The sequence below is a fragment of the Sturnira hondurensis genome, unplaced genomic scaffold (genome assembly GCF_014824575.4).
Source record: "Sturnira hondurensis isolate 20B ecotype Veracruz unplaced genomic scaffold, ASM1482457v3 Scaffold0004474, whole genome shotgun sequence".
Taxonomy (NCBI): domain Eukaryota; kingdom Metazoa; phylum Chordata; class Mammalia; order Chiroptera; family Phyllostomidae; genus Sturnira; species Sturnira hondurensis.
Genome location: NW_028077105.1, coordinates 2,358,245 through 2,375,524, shown reverse-complemented (window position 1 = coordinate 2,375,524; position 17,280 = coordinate 2,358,245). Strand labels below are relative to the sequence as shown.

The 17,280-nt window shown below is 44.8% G+C and overlaps 1 protein-coding gene across 2 annotated transcripts; it reads left to right on the top strand.

Annotated features, from left to right (window-relative positions):
* Window positions 1–585: 585 nt before the first annotated feature.
* TNFAIP3 (TNF alpha induced protein 3) lies at window positions 586–14,978 on the top strand. Of its 2 annotated transcripts, none has more exons than XM_037045663.1 (9): window positions 586–878; window positions 3,931–4,243; window positions 7,763–7,953; window positions 8,614–8,761; window positions 8,931–9,101; window positions 9,930–10,110; window positions 11,224–12,122; window positions 12,771–12,952; window positions 13,580–14,978. In XM_037045663.1, the coding sequence occupies exons 2-9, from the start codon at window positions 3,949–3,951 to the stop codon at window positions 13,862–13,864; spliced, it is 2,352 nt and encodes a 783-aa protein (XP_036901558.1). In that variant the 5' UTR covers window positions 586–878; window positions 3,931–3,948; the 3' UTR covers window positions 13,865–14,978. The 2 variants fall into 2 exon arrangements, with proteins under 2 accessions (XP_036901558.1, XP_036901559.1); XM_037045664.1 differs by having other exon boundaries at window positions 12,771–12,968; window positions 13,580–13,667.
* Window positions 14,979–17,280: the final 2,302 nt, after the last annotated feature.

Sequence of the window (17,280 nt, the reverse complement as noted above, 5' to 3'; positions counted from 1 at the left end):
AATTTCAAGGTCCCAGAGCCGCGGAGTCTGATGCCACCTCGGACCTGCCTCCCATCAGCCTGGGGTCCTGGGCTAGCAGGAACGCTTCGACGTGGAGAGGAAAGCTGTGACAGCTTCTTTTTCTCAAATTCCCCGCGGGAGCCCAGAGCCAGGGGCTCCCCTACGGGCTCATCACGTGTGCAACCCAAGCCTTTCAAACCGGCGAAGAGGCCTGAGGTCCCGGACGCCGGGGTGATTTTTAGGGTTTTCTTTCTTTATTATTTCCCTTCTTGTTCTCCACAGTTGATGATTTTCTGCAGAAAAACGGCTGCGAAAAAAGAACCTATTTCATTTCCAGTTCCCATCACCACGATTTCCACATGGATGTGACGTTGGCCTCCACTTCCGAAACAGCCAGGTGACTCACGCGGGGACACCCCGGGGCGGGGCACAGGAGTTTCTCCTCGGGCGGGCACGGCGGGCGGGCGGGGAGGGGCACGCCGGCTTCCTACGCCCTCTGCCGGCGGCGACCGGTCCTCGTTCGGGGCCGAGAGACGCCCTGCGAAGCTGCCGGGCGTCACGTGACTGGAAAGTCCCTGGTGGAAATCCCCGCGCCGGCCGCCGTGGTAAAACAGAAAGAGAGAACAGAGAACTGGCAGTCTCCAGCCCTGTGGCCGGCCAAGTACAAGCTCAGGAGCCGCGTGGGCGGAGCAGCAAGAACGCCGGTGGCGGTGGGAGCGACCCACACCCCCTGCCAGCCCAGACAGCAGGCGAGCCCGGAGCCCCGGCGTCCATGGGGTTCCGCCTCCACCCGAGCCCAATCCCGACCCCAACCTGCAGCGTTGGTCGGCCCTGAACTGCACTTGGGACTTCGGGAGAGGATCGCGAGGCCCGGAAAGGTATGCGCCGCGTCTGCCCCAGGTTTCTTCCTCCCCGCAAGGGCTGCGGGGGCGCATTTGGCAGCGACTCGCGGGCGGGACTAGTCCTGCTTTTGCAGCGGTCCTGGAGGGCTGTTTGTTTCCCCCTTGTATGTTTTGAGATGCTGAGAGTTGAGATCGCTGCCCCAAACGTTGGGGTGACAGCCCTGGATTCCTCCAGCAGATTATGCAGAGAACTTAAACTGCAACTGACTGGTGGTGAATTGCCCAGAGCTGCTTGATGGGGTGGTCGTTTGTGCTTTGCCCCTTTTCATGTCCTTTTTTTTTTGCAGAGGGGTGGGGACCAAGGGATGCATACTCATGGCCACATAGAATTTGCAGAACGTTGTGACTTCTTCCCGGGTTGTGCAGAACCAGTGCAATGGGTGTGCTGTTTTAGGGCCATCCTTTCTAGGGAGGGTTTGCAAATACTCCAGAGAGTTCTGTGCAGGTGGGTGTGTGGGTCATGGGATGAGGCCCATCCTTTTAAGTTGCAGCATTGTAAGAGAGGTTTGCATGTAGGAGTGGGTCGTTGGCCTGCATTTTGGGGGACTGCAGTTTGGAGTGATCTTCAGGCCCCTGCCTCAGCCCCTACCCTACAGTCAGACAGTCTTTGTCAACCAGGGTCGTCCCACATCCTGCCACCTGGCCTCTCAGGAAAACAGTGGTATTAAGTAAGGAAGGAGCTCAGCTCTCTTCCAGACTGCTTTGTTTCTCCCTGCCTCTGATCTTTCCTTGGAAAGCGGGTCTGGTCAGGTGTCTCAGGACAGCATTTGGGGAGAACCATTGTTCATTAAAGAGCCCTCTGGACCAGAACACTTGTGGCCCAGGTTATAGAGCAGCCAGTTGCTGCTCCATTCTTATTGTCTGAAGTGCTTCTTTCATTCTTGCAATTCTTTGTACAATATTTGAATATTTGGAGGTGCTTTCCAAAATTCCATGAGGTATTTGATGATAAAAAGTCAGCTGTGTAACAGTAACATAAAGAAATGTGAAGGGTGATATTGCATATCTTATAAATAAATATATATGATATCATATGACCTATGACAGTACAGTCATATGTCAGAAAAATTTATTCTTTAATCTTACGTGTGGAACACTATGTCCTGGGAACTTGGACAGTGGCTTTTGATTTAAGGAGGCAATTCTGCAGGCTGTGCAAGACTAAACCTATGAATGAGATGACAGTGGGTCATTGAATATTGACATTTGCATGTCTTGCATATGATTTACAGTTCTAACTATTTGAAAGATCTTCAGGTTCCAAAGAAAATAATAGAAGAGTCAGAAAAGCAAAAAGAGGCTCCACCTAGCTTGTTTAAAAACCTTCCTATCACCCTTCTGTTTCCATCTGGAGCAGCGGGTGTTGCAGCCACAGGTATGGTGCCGTGAGAATAGAAAGGGGCAGGAGTTGCAAGACCTGGCTTCCAGGCAAAGCTCACACTAGATGGTGTGAGAGCTGAACAGGACCTGTACTTCTGTTGCCTTAGCTGCAGGCTTAGGTGGTCATGTGATTTCAAGAGAAGGGAGTACGGCAGTCTTTGATTTTTAACTCCAGCATCAAGCACGGCCTTTAGTAGGTGGACAGATAGACAAATGAATGACAAGATAAAAGAGACTTTTGCCAGGCCACAAAGGAGAAGTGTGATGCTTTTATCCCTTCCTTGTGTCTGATGTCCTGCTATAATTTTGCCTAATTTTACGTGCAGGGAATGGTTGACATCAAAGGAGAGATTACTATCTGACCTCTGATAGAGAATGACCTTTCTCAGGCTTCATCTGGCAATCAGATTAGGAATTCTGATCCCGAACTACCACCAGAAAACTCCTCAGAAGCAACCTTGGGGTCATCTAGTCCCACTCTCTTCTTGGGTGGGCCACAGAATTTAGACAACCTTATCAATGGCTTTAAGTGAGCCTAGACCCACCCAGGAGTGTCTTCCCCAACATCTAGGTTTCTTTTCCCTTTTACATTGGTTTAACTTCTTTCTCGAGTAGAGGCTTGCCCTGCCTGGCAAGTAGTCTGATGCAGGAGTGGGATTAACAGTGGCTATGGAACTTTCTAGGGAGTATCTTCATTCTCTAAAATCATCTTCGTTGTTATCTTGGAAATTAGGGTGTATGACAAGACACCCTACTAAGGGCCAGTGAATGAGAGCTGGCTTTGCACGCTGCAGAGATCCTGCATTATGTCAGTTCACATCATTCCCCACTGTTGGCGTGGGTTATGGTTGCTGGGTTTTGCCCTCTCCTCTGACATATGTCCTGAGTGACCCCATGGCTGAAATTTCTTTCCTTATCTGCTGCCAGACTTTCATTTCCTTCTACCCACTGATTATGTTTGAAGATTTCATGGTGAAGACAGAAAAATGCATGAGTGTTGGTGCCTGGAGGATGCTAATAAACTTTGGTTGGCTGTTGCATTGAAGTAATTGAGCTCTGATGGCTACTCTTGGAAGTGTAGAATTTATTACTCTATTATTGGTGTTATTTTATTTCTTATTCTAATGTTTAAAGTTCAGTGGAAGGGTCTGAAAAGATTGCTGATTGTTTGCTCCTAAAATTGCAAAGCTTGCTGGACATGTAGGCTTTTTGTTGGTTATAAAACATTTAGATTTAACGCTTCATAAATATTATAATAAATTTTATAAATTAACTCTTTGTAAATATTTCTCCTTGGGGCTAAGGAGGAAACTCCAGTCAGATGCCTAGGGGATGGCATAAAATTGCAGGATTTTTCACAAAATATTTACTGTCTTTCCAGTAGAGGGTTATTCCCCTCCTCCTCAGTACCCACTCTCCGCCTTCCTTCTCTTGTTTAGACTAATCTTTAAAAGTGATGTAACTTAAAACAGTCCACTGTGAGTTAATCTTTGGGGCCAGCTAGTGTCCTGGGAGTAGAGGTGACTAAGATCTTTTGCCTGCGGATTAGGGTAATGACAAGATCAAACACTGGGGTTTCCTGCAGGCAGGTATATAGAAGAAGCATCAAAGTCAAGCTAACGAAATGGGTATTTTTCCTCTTCTTTAGGTGTCGTGGAACAACACGATGGCTGAACAACTCCTTCCTCAGGCTTTGTATTTGAGCAATATGCGGAAAGCCGTGAAGATCAGAGAGAGAACTCCAGAAGATATTTTTAAACCTACCAATGGAATCATTCATCATTTCAAATCCATGCACCGATACACGCTGGAAATGTTCAGAACTCGCCAGTTTTGTCCACAGTTTCGGGAGATCATCCACAAAGCTCTCATAGACAGAAACATCCAGGCCTCCCTGGAAAGTCAGAAGAAGCTCAACTGGTGTCGAGAAGTCAGGAAACTTGTGGCTCTAAAAACGAATGGTAAGACATGCTTTTGCCTTGTGTGGCTCCCCCAGGGCTGGGGCCTCGACCCAAATCTCTTGAGGCCATTGATACCCGAGTATAGAAACTCTGTGGGGCATGTGAGGAAAGCAAGCTTGTGTTGTGAATATTTTTATTAAGGATATTTTCTAGTTGTGCATATTAGAGAACAGAATGCATTGAGGCTTGGGGAATGCATTTCTAAACACCATGCTCTTGTTAGGTAGCTTAGGTATCTACTTCTTTTAACTGTTTAGTCATCTGTAAAATTGCCTTCCCTGACCAGTAATGTAAATATTAACAGGCTTTAGTTCAAAAGAAAAGCATGGTGTGAAAACTGCTATTACTGTCATTTCCCACCGTCATTAGAAAATGCTTGTGATGGTGACCTGGTACTTCCTGACTTGGTGGCATTTTATGGGTTAACCAGTGAATGGCTGTTGAGGACAAGAGGGATCCTGTGTCTGCAGCTCCCTTGCCAAGGTTCTGTTGCTTAGGGTCCCATGATATGAACTAGAAAGATCGTTGGAATTTTTAGCACTGATTTTAGACCTCTGCCTTAGTACTGAATTTCTTGCTGTGTGTTAACCTGTCCGCCCAATGTCCCTTTTCCACTAGTAGCTGTTTCCTTTTCTGTGCTCTACTCTTTTTTTAATGATTTCTTTTGAGCAAGAGAATGCATATCCCAGAAACATCCAGGCATTTCATGCAGATACAAAATTCTACATTAATAGATGTAGCTAATTATTTTTTAAATATTTTATTTATTTATTTTTAGACATAGGGGAAGGGTGGGAGTAAGAGTAAGGAGAAAAGTATCAATGTGTGGTTGCCTCTCATGCTCCCCCTATGGGGGACCTGGCCCACAACCCAGGTGTGTGCTCTGACTGGGAATCGAACCAGTGACCCTTTGGTTCACAGGCCAGTGCTCAATCCAGTAAGCCACACCAGCCAGGGCATATGTAGCTATTATTATTACACAAAGCAAGTTAGCCTGTCTAAGATCAATTACATGCTTATAATTTAGTTAAGGGCAGAATCTCAGGTCCTTAGATAAGAGACAGTTCCAAACCATCTCAATCAGACCATCTCAATACATACAACCATGTGCAGAAAATCCTGGTGGACAATGAAATGATAAGAACATTAACTTGAGTAACTTAATTGGTACATTAACTTTGGCCATTTTTGACTTGGGTAACTTGGTGTGATGGAAGATGTTTTTTTTTTGGTTTTACTGTTGGAGATGTTGTTTTACTTTGGTTCTGGGGGGTCTTGTGCATCATCTTAACACCTTGCTTATATTTTTGAAGCCTAGATTCTTTAGAAATACAGGGGGAAAAACTGGGCATAGCTAGTATTTCCATTGTTCTTGGCACCGAATCAAGCGATGCATAGAAGTAGGTAATTATGTTAAGTCATCATCAAGGGATTTATATTTCGAGTTTGCGGTTTTAACTCTCTCCCATTTTGTTACACAAAAAAAAGGGATGGAGTCAACTTTGGCAGAGCTGGAAACCCAGAGATTCTGCCGAATTAGAAATGTGGTTGAAAGAGGAAAACCTTATTATTATGAGCAGCATTATTACCATGAACAGCAGTTCAGGTTTAACGTGCTCTATTTCCTTAAGAAAAAAAAAAAGGAATGTAAAGAGTTAAATTCTTGTTTTGTCGAGATTTGCCATTGAAATCATCAAGGGTTCACCCTACAAAGAAAACTACAAAAGCCAGTGCATTTCTGGAAATAAGGATTTTTAGGATCAGAACCCTTTTATTTCACCACTTTCAAGAAAATGTCTTAAAATTCTGGAAAAGGGAGAAAAGATCTTTAATAGAGGGGGGAAACAAATGACATTTCCTCTCTGATTTTTATTAGCGCCTTTTGTTATTTTTAAGCCTTCCCCTCTATTGGTGGGTTCTACAGAGTCAATGGTCTGGGGAGGGGGGTGATTCACAAGTTTGCATTTGAGGATATGAGACTGTGGTGAATGAGAAAGGGAGTAGGTGGCATAAAGTTGAAACTTCATGTGAAAAATTCCAGCGTCTATTGGCTGCCGCGATTTCACTTGTATAATGAGTGGCCTATTCCAGCTCACCCTGACCACACCCACTTGGAAAGTCCAGGGTGCACTTCGCAGTTTAAATGTCTACACACCAGAACAAAAAGTACAATAGTTATTGCTCAATTGCTAGTCAAATAACTTAGCACTGGGGAATTCCAGATGTTACTTAGGGAATTTTATACCAGTGCATCTCAATAAAGAACTGAAAGCACAAGAAGAAGAAAAAAAGCCTTATCTTTGCTCTAGATTTTGCAAAGGGGAAATTTCAACAGAATGCAGTCGTTGCCACACTTCTGTCAAGCAAGACACAAGGCTTGGGCGGTCTTGTTCGTGCATTTGTCTGAACACTTACATAGCTAGTTTTCCTAAGTGTGTAAATTGGAGGGATACTGGCTGTGAATATGTATTTCAGAGTTTTTGTTACTATTTTGGGCTTTTTTTTTTTTTACAATTTGACTATAATTAAAATTTGGTAAAATTTTGGAACTTAATTGCCCTACTTATATACAAAGAAAAGAGTTCATATTTTCTTTTTGAAAACAATTTTATACTTGCCAAAAGAGATGAAAGAATTGACTTTTTTTGTATTAAATCTTCTCCCAAAATGTTTATTGTTTGGAGGTTGGAAGAAGTGTAGTCTCTGAAACTGTATTTTAACCTATAATAGTAACAAATTAATGGCATAAAATTAGATCTTTCTTTTGCTCAAAATGCTCAACATTTTTGAAATGCCAGCCTTAAAAACTGAATTATTTTCAAATGCAGACATCCAGGCACTTCTTAACTTTTAAAAAACACTGTGCAGTTTCCAGCAAGCATGTTCACATAAGGCATTTCTGGGGGTCAGCAACAGTAGGTAATGCAGTGTTCTTAATCCCACTTTACAAACCAGGAATGGAAACTCCCAGGCTGAAAGGCTACAGTGAATGGTCATTTACCACTGAGTCATAGCCAGACCGTCCCTGTCTAGTGAATGGAGGGAAGTTGGCTTCCTGGTTTGTGCATGAAGCCTTGTGTGTGGTCTCCCAGAGGCAGAAGGTAATAGTGCCAGTGTCTTGGCCAGAACATCAAGATATATTAGAAAAGGGACAGACTTTAGAGACCACAATCCAATGCCTTCATTCCACAAAGAGCAAAAAGACTCAGGTTAAAGAATTTCCTCCAAGGTCACCTAAACTAGTTGGGGCAGAGCCGGGCTGGAACTGAGATCCTGTGATTATCTGTCCCTGGCTCCTTTGCTCTTTTGGTATCAGTCATTAAAAATAAGGATTTTTTTCCCTTAAATCTGGCATCACCTTGTGAGTTGTTATCAGTTGACCCTTTGCCTAAGAAATTCTGCCATTGCATTTCTGCACATCCTATTGGGTCTCCTCGATAGCAACAGGGCTCGTTCGCTCTGAGTCCTTCCCTGGGTTTGGATGTGGATTTCTTGAATCGGCTTCCCTTGTGTCCTCAGGTGATGGAAACTGCCTCATGCATGCTGCTTCGCAGTACATGTGGGGTGTTCAGGACACAGACTTGGTCCTGAGGAAGGCCCTCTTCAGCACTCTCAAGGAGACGGACACGCGCAACTTTAAATTCCGCTGGCAGCTGGAATCTCTTAAATCTCAGGAATTTGTGGAGACGGGGCTGTGCTTTGACACCCGGGTATGTTTTGTTCCCCATTAAGCGTTTACTGACAGAGCTCCAAGGTGGGGAAGAGAGTACCTGAGGCTAGGCCCTGCTCTCAGAAACAGATGATTTACTAGGTCACATGAGCCTGGCTGAGCAAAGCCTCGTGGATGGAAAACACCAGAAACCTCCTGAGGGATGAAGCGAGGCTTTTGTCCCAGCTGGGAGGCTTCAGGGCAGCAGCTTCCCAGCTGGGTGTCTCTTCATTTTGGCTTCATCTTTCCGATCACGGGCTTCCCTGTGGCGTTTTGGCTGTTCTCAGTTTGATTGTCCTTGGCATGGTTTACTGAGCCAGCCAGTCAAATTCAGAGTTCACCATTCTCAGTCACAAGCTTGGAATTTTTGTGTACATTTGGACGAGGGGCTTCAGCGTTATGCCTCATCAGGGATTTTTTCAAAAGCAGGTGCTGTCCCCACTGTCCTCCCCCACTTTTGAGTTTGCCTTGTAGTGGAAAAATGTAAAGGAAGAAAACCGATATGGGGAAAAAAGAGTGGTCATTTGAATGATGATTTCCAGAAAGGGGAAAAGCAAGCTGAGTTATATAAATGAATAACCATGCAGTAAAATCAGAAAGTCAGAAGGATTTTTTTAATATAGAGTACATTCAAGCATCCCCCCCAAAATTCTTCCTTTAGAATTGGACCGACGAATGGGACAACCTTATCAAAATGGCCTCCACAGACACACCAGGGGCCCGCGGCGGCCTTCAGTACCCTTCGCTGGAAGAAATACACATATTTGTCCTTTGCAACATCCTCAGAAGGCCAATCATTGTCATTTCAGGTAAGATGCCTGCAGATCATTTATTTGTATATGTAAGTGCGTTTCGGCTTTAACGCTTTAGCTCTTAGGGGAACCCACGCTGCCTAAGTAAGAGGCAATGGTAGTTGAATGGAATGTGATGAAAGTCACCCGAGGGCCTTATTTTTTTTCTTTTTCTTTCCTTCAACAGATAAAATGCTGAGAAGTTTGGAATCAGGTTCCAGTTTCGCTCCTTTGAAGGTGGGCGGAATTTACTTGCCTCTCCACTGGCCTGCCCAGGAATGCCACAGATACCCCATCGTTCTTGGCTACGATAGCCAGCACTTTGTACCCTTGGTGACCCTGAAGGACAGTGGGCCCGGTGAGAAAACTGAGCATTCCTTCACATTTGTGACTGCTGGTAGATAGCGGTGCTTGTCCCCCTGAATGTGGGTTTGGTCTTTTTCTCCTTGCTGCAATGGTCTCACTGAAGTGAATTATTTTATTTGAATATAATATTCTGTCATTTGCTTGGTTAGCAACAGTAATGCTGTAGCAGGAATTGTGTAGCCCCCTTACCTTTTGTGTATGGCTTCAGAATTCCTTTTAGCATGTTAGTTGCAAGTAGGAGATATATATGTATCTTACTACTACCATTTCTATTAATAAATGACCAATAAAGGCCACACAGATCCCTTAATACAGTGCATGAAGCAGGTAAATGTCTATCAGGTTAGCTGTTACTACAATAGCTTAATGTGCTATAGGTACTTTATAAGTGCTTTAGGTATATTAGTTCATTTCACCTCATAGCATCTCTGGGCGCTGTAAGCATTGGTAGCCTTGCTTTATAGTTGAGGCACTGGAAGCTCAGAGGGTAATAACTTTCCCAATGTCCCAGAGCTTGTTGGTGGCAAATTCAACATTCAAACTCCGGTCAGTCTGATTCTGAAGTGTGGGAATTTAACCAATGAGATCCGCTGCCTCCAGGCTGCTTTACATGCTGTGAGCTTCCTGGAAACAATACATTTTATGTTAGAGTTTAGCAGAGTTTGTTTCCCCGTTTGACTTTGTGGCTAGATAATAGTTTTCTGCTCTGTAATAGTATCCTTTCTATATTTTCAAATGTTCATCATTGTGTGTACAGCTTCACACATCATCTCATTCAGTAGATGTATGTTTTACTTACGTGTGATTTTTTTCCCCTCAGAAATCCGAGCTGTTCCACTTGTCAACCGAGAGCGAGGAAGATTTGAAGACTTAAAAGTTCACTTTCTGACAGATCCTGAAAATGAGATGAAGGAGAAGCTCTTGAAAGAATACTTGATGGTGATAGAAATCCCCGTCCAAGGCTGGGACCATGGCACCACCCATTTGATCAATGCTGCAAAGTAAGCGCTTTACCTTCCCCTTGCTCTGTTGCCATCTCTGTTTTTCATTCAGCCACAGAAGCCACTGCTGCCTCAGCGCTCACCAGTGGAGTTACTGCATCCAGCTTCCTTCGGTGCGAAACAAGCTCAGGGCCTTGTCAGACTCAGAGAGGATCGCTTATTCGAGGCATTAGTAACTTTGGTTTCAAATGAGAACAAGTCATTTACCCATCGTGATTTCCCTGCATATCTGGGTGCTGAGAGTCAAGAGTTGGGGCTTTTAAAAGTTTGTTTACATCAAGGATGGTTGTTTTCTTCCTTGTCCTGGTACTAGACTAGCAACTGAAAGTTCTTAGAAACGAAAGCTTTTTTTTTTTCCTTAGCTTCTTGGTAAGGACAGACATACCAGACCAGACGGGGTTGTTGAATGTGTTTGTGTAGCAGCCACGTGATTTCACCACAAGGAAAGGGGAGGAGACACCCAGAGTGTACCCTGTACAGGTAGCCAAGCTCTAAACACCCGGGCTTTATGTTAATGAGATGCCTGTTTCTTAGGACTTGAAATGCACAAGAGATGGCCTCGAAAGAGGTGAGAGAATTAGTTTGCCAAAGTGGAGAGCAGCGGATTACAGACAGTCCGTAAATAATGCCCAGGTGTGTGTCTCTTAGTTACACTCATGGCCATTAACTCCAGCAGAGACCAGGCACTGGTTTAAAAATAATTAACAGCAAAATGTAGAACACAAAGTTCTGAAGTAGTTTGCACCATGAGGCAGATTAGTGCCAAAAGAACACGCTGAGTAGTTTTTTACTAGAAATTTGATCTCTGAGAAGTCAGAAAGTAAAAGTAACTTTTTGAAAGGGGAATAGAGTCATTAAATGTAGAGGCAGCCCTTTCTTTAGAGTTATCCATAATTCTGGTTGGACCAGGATTGATTAAAGAAGACTGTGATTCTTGAAATCATGACATCCTGGGCTGTGTAATGTTGGATGTGCTGACTCTTTGTGATAGGTTTGCAGTTCAGTGACTAGTTCCAGAAACCACTGGAACTATGCTAAAATTTGCTCTTACAAGTTATTGACTTAGAATTGTGTGTGTGCATATAGTCTCATAATTTTCCTTTTGGCCTTTAGGTTGGATGAAGCTAACTTACCAAAGGAAATAAACCTGGTAGATGATTACTTTGAACTTGTCCAGCATGAGTACAAGAAGTGGCAAGAGAACAATGAGCAGGGGCGGAGAGAGCTGCACCCTTTGGACCCCTCCATCCCCCAGCTCTCTCTCATGGACGTAAAATGCGAAACACCGAACTGCCCTTTCTTCATGTCCGTGAACACCCAGCCTTTGTGCCATGAATGCGCAGAGAGGCGGCAAAAGAACCAGAACAAATCCCCAAAGCCAAAGTCCAAGCCAGGCCCTGACGTGGTGCTTGGAGCCTCTCGAGGTGAGGCATATGAGCCCTCAGCCTGGAACCCCCAGGAGCCAGCTGGGGGGCCTCATTCAGCCCCTCCAACAGCACCCAGCCTTTTCCTGTTCAGCGAGACCACTGCAATGAAGTGCAGGAGCCCTGGCTGCCCTTTCACACTGAATGTGCAGCACAACGGATTTTGTGAGCGTTGCCACAATGCCCGGCAACTTAATATGGGCCACACCTCGGAAAACACAAGGCATTTAGATCCTGGTAAGTGCCAGGCCTGCCTCCAGGACGTCACCAGGACATTTAATGGCATCTGCAGCACTTGCTTCAAACGGACTACAGCAGAGCCCTCCTCAAACCTCAGCTCCAGCATCCCTCCTTCCTGTCATCAGAGATCTAAGTCAGACCCAGCGCAGCTCATCCAGAGTCTCTCCCCTCATTCTTGCCACAGAGCTGGGAGTGAAGCCCCCTCTGGCTGCCTCTCTCAGGCCGCACGGACTCCAGGGGACAGGACGGGGACAAGCAAGTGCCGGAAAGCAGGCTGCATGTACTTTGGAACTCCTGAAAACCAGGGCTTTTGCACACTGTGTTTCATCGAGTACAGAGAAAATAAACGTGAGTAAAATGATGGATTTCTTAACCCTTGTTTTGAAGCCCTGTCTAAAGGGCTTCCTTCTTGACCTTCCAGAAAGGAGCTTCTCTAGGCAATAGGGTACAATGTCACACCGAGGGACAGTCACACTGGTTCTGCCAGCTGCACATGGGAGCCAACACCACAGAATACTGTCTTCCGTATGTGCCCTCTAGATAGAGTTTATTGCCTGTGTTTCCATAGGTTATTTGGTGTTGTATTTACAAGGTAGACTTTAAACTAGACTTTTTTGGTACAATAGAGAAAACTCAAAATCTGAAGAGCAGCTGGAGAGAGAGGGAAGTCTCTACAGACGTGGTAAAAAAATCTGTGGTTTTAGAAATCCCTGATTTGAAAGCAGGACGAGCAGTTAATCTGTCTCTGTTCTGTGACTGTGACTGACCAGTATGGGACATTCAAAAGTAAGGGATTTGTAAAATCAAAGCTGTTTCAATGATAGGGTTAGTATCACTTTTTAAACTTTGCTGAACCCATAAAAGGCAGCATCTTCCCGTGTATCTGCTGAAGGCTGGCCTAATCTGGACTTTGAACCTGTTTATTTCTCTCAAGTCACTGTTTCTTTCTGCATGGTGACCCATAGATAATGCTGATCGGTATCCACTCTCTTCCAGATTTTGTTGCTGCCTCGGGGAAAGTAGGCCCCACCGCCTCCAGATTCCAGAACGCAACTCCCTGCCTGGGAAGAGAATGTGGCACCCTCGGAAGCACCGTGTTTGAAGGATACTGTCAGAAGTGTTTCATTGAAGCTCAAAATCAGAGATTTCATGAAGCAAAAAGGACTGAAGAGCAACTGGTGAGACATTTTTGAGGTACTTCCCCCTAGTCCTCCTTGCTGGAGCAGCTACTATTGATTTTCACCGCCTTAGCATACCTCAGAATTCATTGTAGGAAGTAAAGAAAGTTCGCCATAGGATAAAACCTCTGTAAGCCCCCCAAAGCTAGAGACCTCTTGGAGTCGTAGCAGAAGCACAGACGTCGATGTCGCCAGCATACTTTCTTAAATGACCCTTTACCAAGAGCAGATAGGATGAGGAGGTGGAGCATCCAGATGCCCCCACCTAATGGCACAGAAGAAAAACTTGGACTGATAGATGCCTCTCCTATTATTTACCAAACAGTAGGAATCGGTCTAGATAAATAATGGCAGTTTATGCATCTCAATAGAGTCAAACTAGGCCAGTGTGCACAGGCCTCTGGGTTAGGATTGGGGGTTCCCTGGCGGCCCTTTGGCCAGGTCTGCTTTTGTGGCACGGGGAGAAAAGTGCCCTTATTCACAGAGGCACATGGAACTCTGCTCCCTTGGTCAGACAGGTAGTCTTCACCCCTCAGAGCTCCCTGTAGCATCCACACTGTGCTCTGAGATCACATGTGCTTTCCCTGAGAAACGTGAATCACAGTTCTCTCTGCTCTTTCCCCGCAGAGACTGAGCCAGCACAGAGACGTGTCCCGGACCACGCAGAGTGCCCCCAGGCCCAAGTGCGCCCGGGCCTCTTGCAAGAACATCCTGGCCTGTCGCAACGAGGAACTCTGCATGGAGTGCCAGCACCTTGGCCAGAGAGTGGGCACTGGGGCTCACCGGGCTGAGCCTCTTCCTGAAGAGCCCCCCAAACAGCGCTGCCGGGCCCCCGCCTGTGATCACTTCGGCAACACCAAGTGCAATGGCTACTGTAATGAGTGCTTTCAGTTCAAGCAGATGTATGGCTAACATGAAACAGGTGAGCTAGCCCCAGTCGTTAGCCAACATGGTGCTATACCCTAAACACTCTGGTGCCGCTGGAGGGTCAGTCCCTGCAACAGAAGACTCGAGATTGTCTTTGAGAAGGAAAGATAAGTTCCTGGTCGTGGCCTTGAATTTGGTAACTGGAGAACATTCCCCAGTAGCCTTGGAGCAGAGCCTGTGACTAGCAGCAGACTTTGTCCAGCTCAGCCTGCGGCTCTGCTTCCTCTCCTACTAGCAGGAGGCCAGGAGCTTTATGGAGTTGGAGTGCGTGTCAGGACTGCTTCGTCATCTTTCAGGAGAGTCAGAGCCACTCCACCTGCCTCATTGGCATTGCTCAGAGGCAGGAAGCTGAATCTGCATGGCCCCCAGGCCCTCTGTGAGGAGACCTCAGCCCACGGGCCCTCTGTGAGAAGGCCCGGAAGCTCAGGGAAAACGGACGTTTTCAGAGTGTCAGTAGTTTATGGTTTTTCCTTACCTGCCTCATTCCTTTCTCATGGACTGTGATTCTGAGGCTGCTGAGACTCAGTACATTCTGTAAAGCAAACCAGCTGCTCTTTACAATATGCACCTTGTAAAAATCAGAATATTTTAGTGGGAAGATGTGTAACTCTTGGTTATCACTGTCTTCACTTACAAAGAGGCTAATTTGAACTGAGGTGTGCATAAATAGTGTGTACATATATAATGTACCCTTGTGTATAAGGGGTTTTTTGTGTGTGTGTTTTTTTTGTTTTGTTTTTCACTGTGTCGAAATGCTGCCCTAGAGTAAGAAGACCAAACAATAATAACCTATTTTCTGGTTGTTGTTGGGGCATCCCCTGTGTGTACAGCCTTCATGAACTCAACATGCTACCTTGGTAAAGGCCTTGTGTCTGTAGAGTTTACTTTATTTATTTTATTGCAAACTTTAAGGTTATTTAAATGAAGTTGTTTCTTCTGCTCTGGGGCAAATACTGCGGTGTCTTCTTGAGAGGATGTGTTTGCCGTGAGCAGGCCGTGCAGCCAGGCAAGTTCCTGACCGCAGCGGGAGGCAGCCTGTCTGATGCACTTTGGTTGCCTTCCCTAGGAAGAAAGGAATTGCAGCAATAGTACATTTATTCCGATCCATGCTTCTTCCTAATGAAACTTTGGCCAGACCCATGTCCTAGCCACAGTGTATAATTGTCTCTGACTATTCTACCTCCCTAGAGAGAACGTTGGAAAGGAGCAGGGATTGGGATTATTAGAGAAGGTCCCAGGGTAAGATGTGGCCTTTGATGGTGGTTTTATCTTCTGTGTTAATGCTGTGTCCTGGGGTGCAAGGCAGTGATCTTGCGTCCGGTGAAACCTTAGCTTTGGGACAGCAAAGCCCTATACCCATGAGCATGAGGAAGTTTCTTTCTGTCCTTGGCCTGCAGTCTCCCTGTGTGCTTTGCGTCGCTGTCATCCTGATTCTAGAGAACAAAGGAGAGGAAGACATTGTCCACAGAGGCCTGGACTTCTGACAGGAAAATACTGGCAATCTGTAACTCTACATGGTCTTCAGTGTTTTCATCTATTTCCTTTAAGGTTGATATTTTAATATTTTGTGTATAAATATTCTTAATGTGAAACAAATGGAATTATTTATACTTCTTATAGAAAACATTTGAAATTTGCACATTTAGTTATCCCGGTAGAATTGTTTACTCCATTGTTTATTAAAATTTCCCTAAATAATTGTTACTTTCCACAAAAGCCAATATTAAAAAATAAATTATTTAAGAACAAATTTTGATGTTTTCTACTGATGAATGACAAAAGAAGAAGGCCTGAATGTTAAGACCACACTTCCCAAGCAACTTTACTTCAAGGTGGACCTGGGCAGGGGATACGTGGGTAGTAAGAGGACTTTGTGAAAATCATAACTGTGTGAGGGTAAGACACCGGGTTTACCAGCAGGACCCCACGACCTGGATAGGAATGCCTGTTTCCATGAGCTGCTAGGACCCTGTGCTCCTCCAAAAATTCCTGCCCTAAGCCTTAATAACATGTGGAAAGAGACAGGAAAGGAAGAGAAATAGGGGAGGAAGGAAGACTGGTGTAGATTTCCTGCATTAGACCTTAGAAGAGGTGACCTAGGGCTGCAGTGGCCATGAGGACTGTCCCAGGAAACTATAAAATGGCACATTCTTCTACCCAAATGTACCCATAGAAATTGATTCAGGAGTACTCGAAAGCTCCTGGACTCTTTCTTCTCTCTCTTTTTTTAAGTTCTCCAAGAGATTCTGATCATCAGCCACATTTTAGAACCACCCTTTTAAAAAATTATAATCTTTTTTAATTTCTGGGAAATTTTAATATACAAGAAAATCAAGTATAATGAACCCCCATATAGCCATCATCCAGCTTCGACAATTACCAACATTTTGCCAAATATGTTTCATTTCTCACATTTTTTTTTCTGGATTATTTCGAAGGAATCCTGGATACTGTGTCCTCACACCTGCATACACATCTGTGTGCATCTCTAATTGAAGAATATGTTGTTTTTTATATAACCACCATTATTACACCTAGATAAATTATTTTTGAAATCATTCAATACTAAGTGTGTATTCCCATCTCTCAGATTGTTCACTCTAAAAAACATCTAATTATTTTTGGTTACTACCATTTGTTAAGGCTCTTTTATTCTGTAATACTCTCTTCAATTTTCATGCTATTAATTTATTAGGGCAAGTAGGTCATTTGTTCTGTAAAATAGCCCACCCTCCGGATTTCACTGATTGCTTTCTTACAGTGTCATTTAACTTGTTATTCTACATTTCTTACTGTATTCTGGTTCAATTAGGCAAGCAGTCTTTGCAGGGGGTACTGCAGGGGTGCCATTGCCCCCCCGTCCTGTATGAGCTGCATGAAGGCATACCCTGAGGAATCACCCAGCCTCAAACGGACCTCTTTTTCTCCATTCTTCCTTCCATCTCCTACCCAGCATTAAAAATGACAATTCTTCAGTCAGCAGGATGGACGTAAGCATTTGACCATAAGTCATCAGGATTTCTAAAATAGGAAGTGACTTATAATTAGCAAATTGTGTCTGACTCAGAAGAATGGCTCCTAGACAGGGAACTAGGGCAGGTTTGGAGCCAGTTCGACTTCTGGGGGTTGGGGACCCTAAAAAGCACATGCACAATTTTATGTTGGGGTGTGTACGTCATTCTGATGAAGTGGGGCCAACCAATGGCTTTCTTCAGAGTCTCAAAGAACTGGATGACTTTCCAAAAAGCAAAGAACCTAGACATCAGAGGGCTGAAAAGTAAGGTGTGGGAAGAACTGGATTTCCTTCAGCTCATCCAGATCCTTACTTCCGAAACTGTGGAATGTCGCCTTCACACCACACAGGGGTGAAAGAAATCTCAGTATCATCCAAAATTGAACTC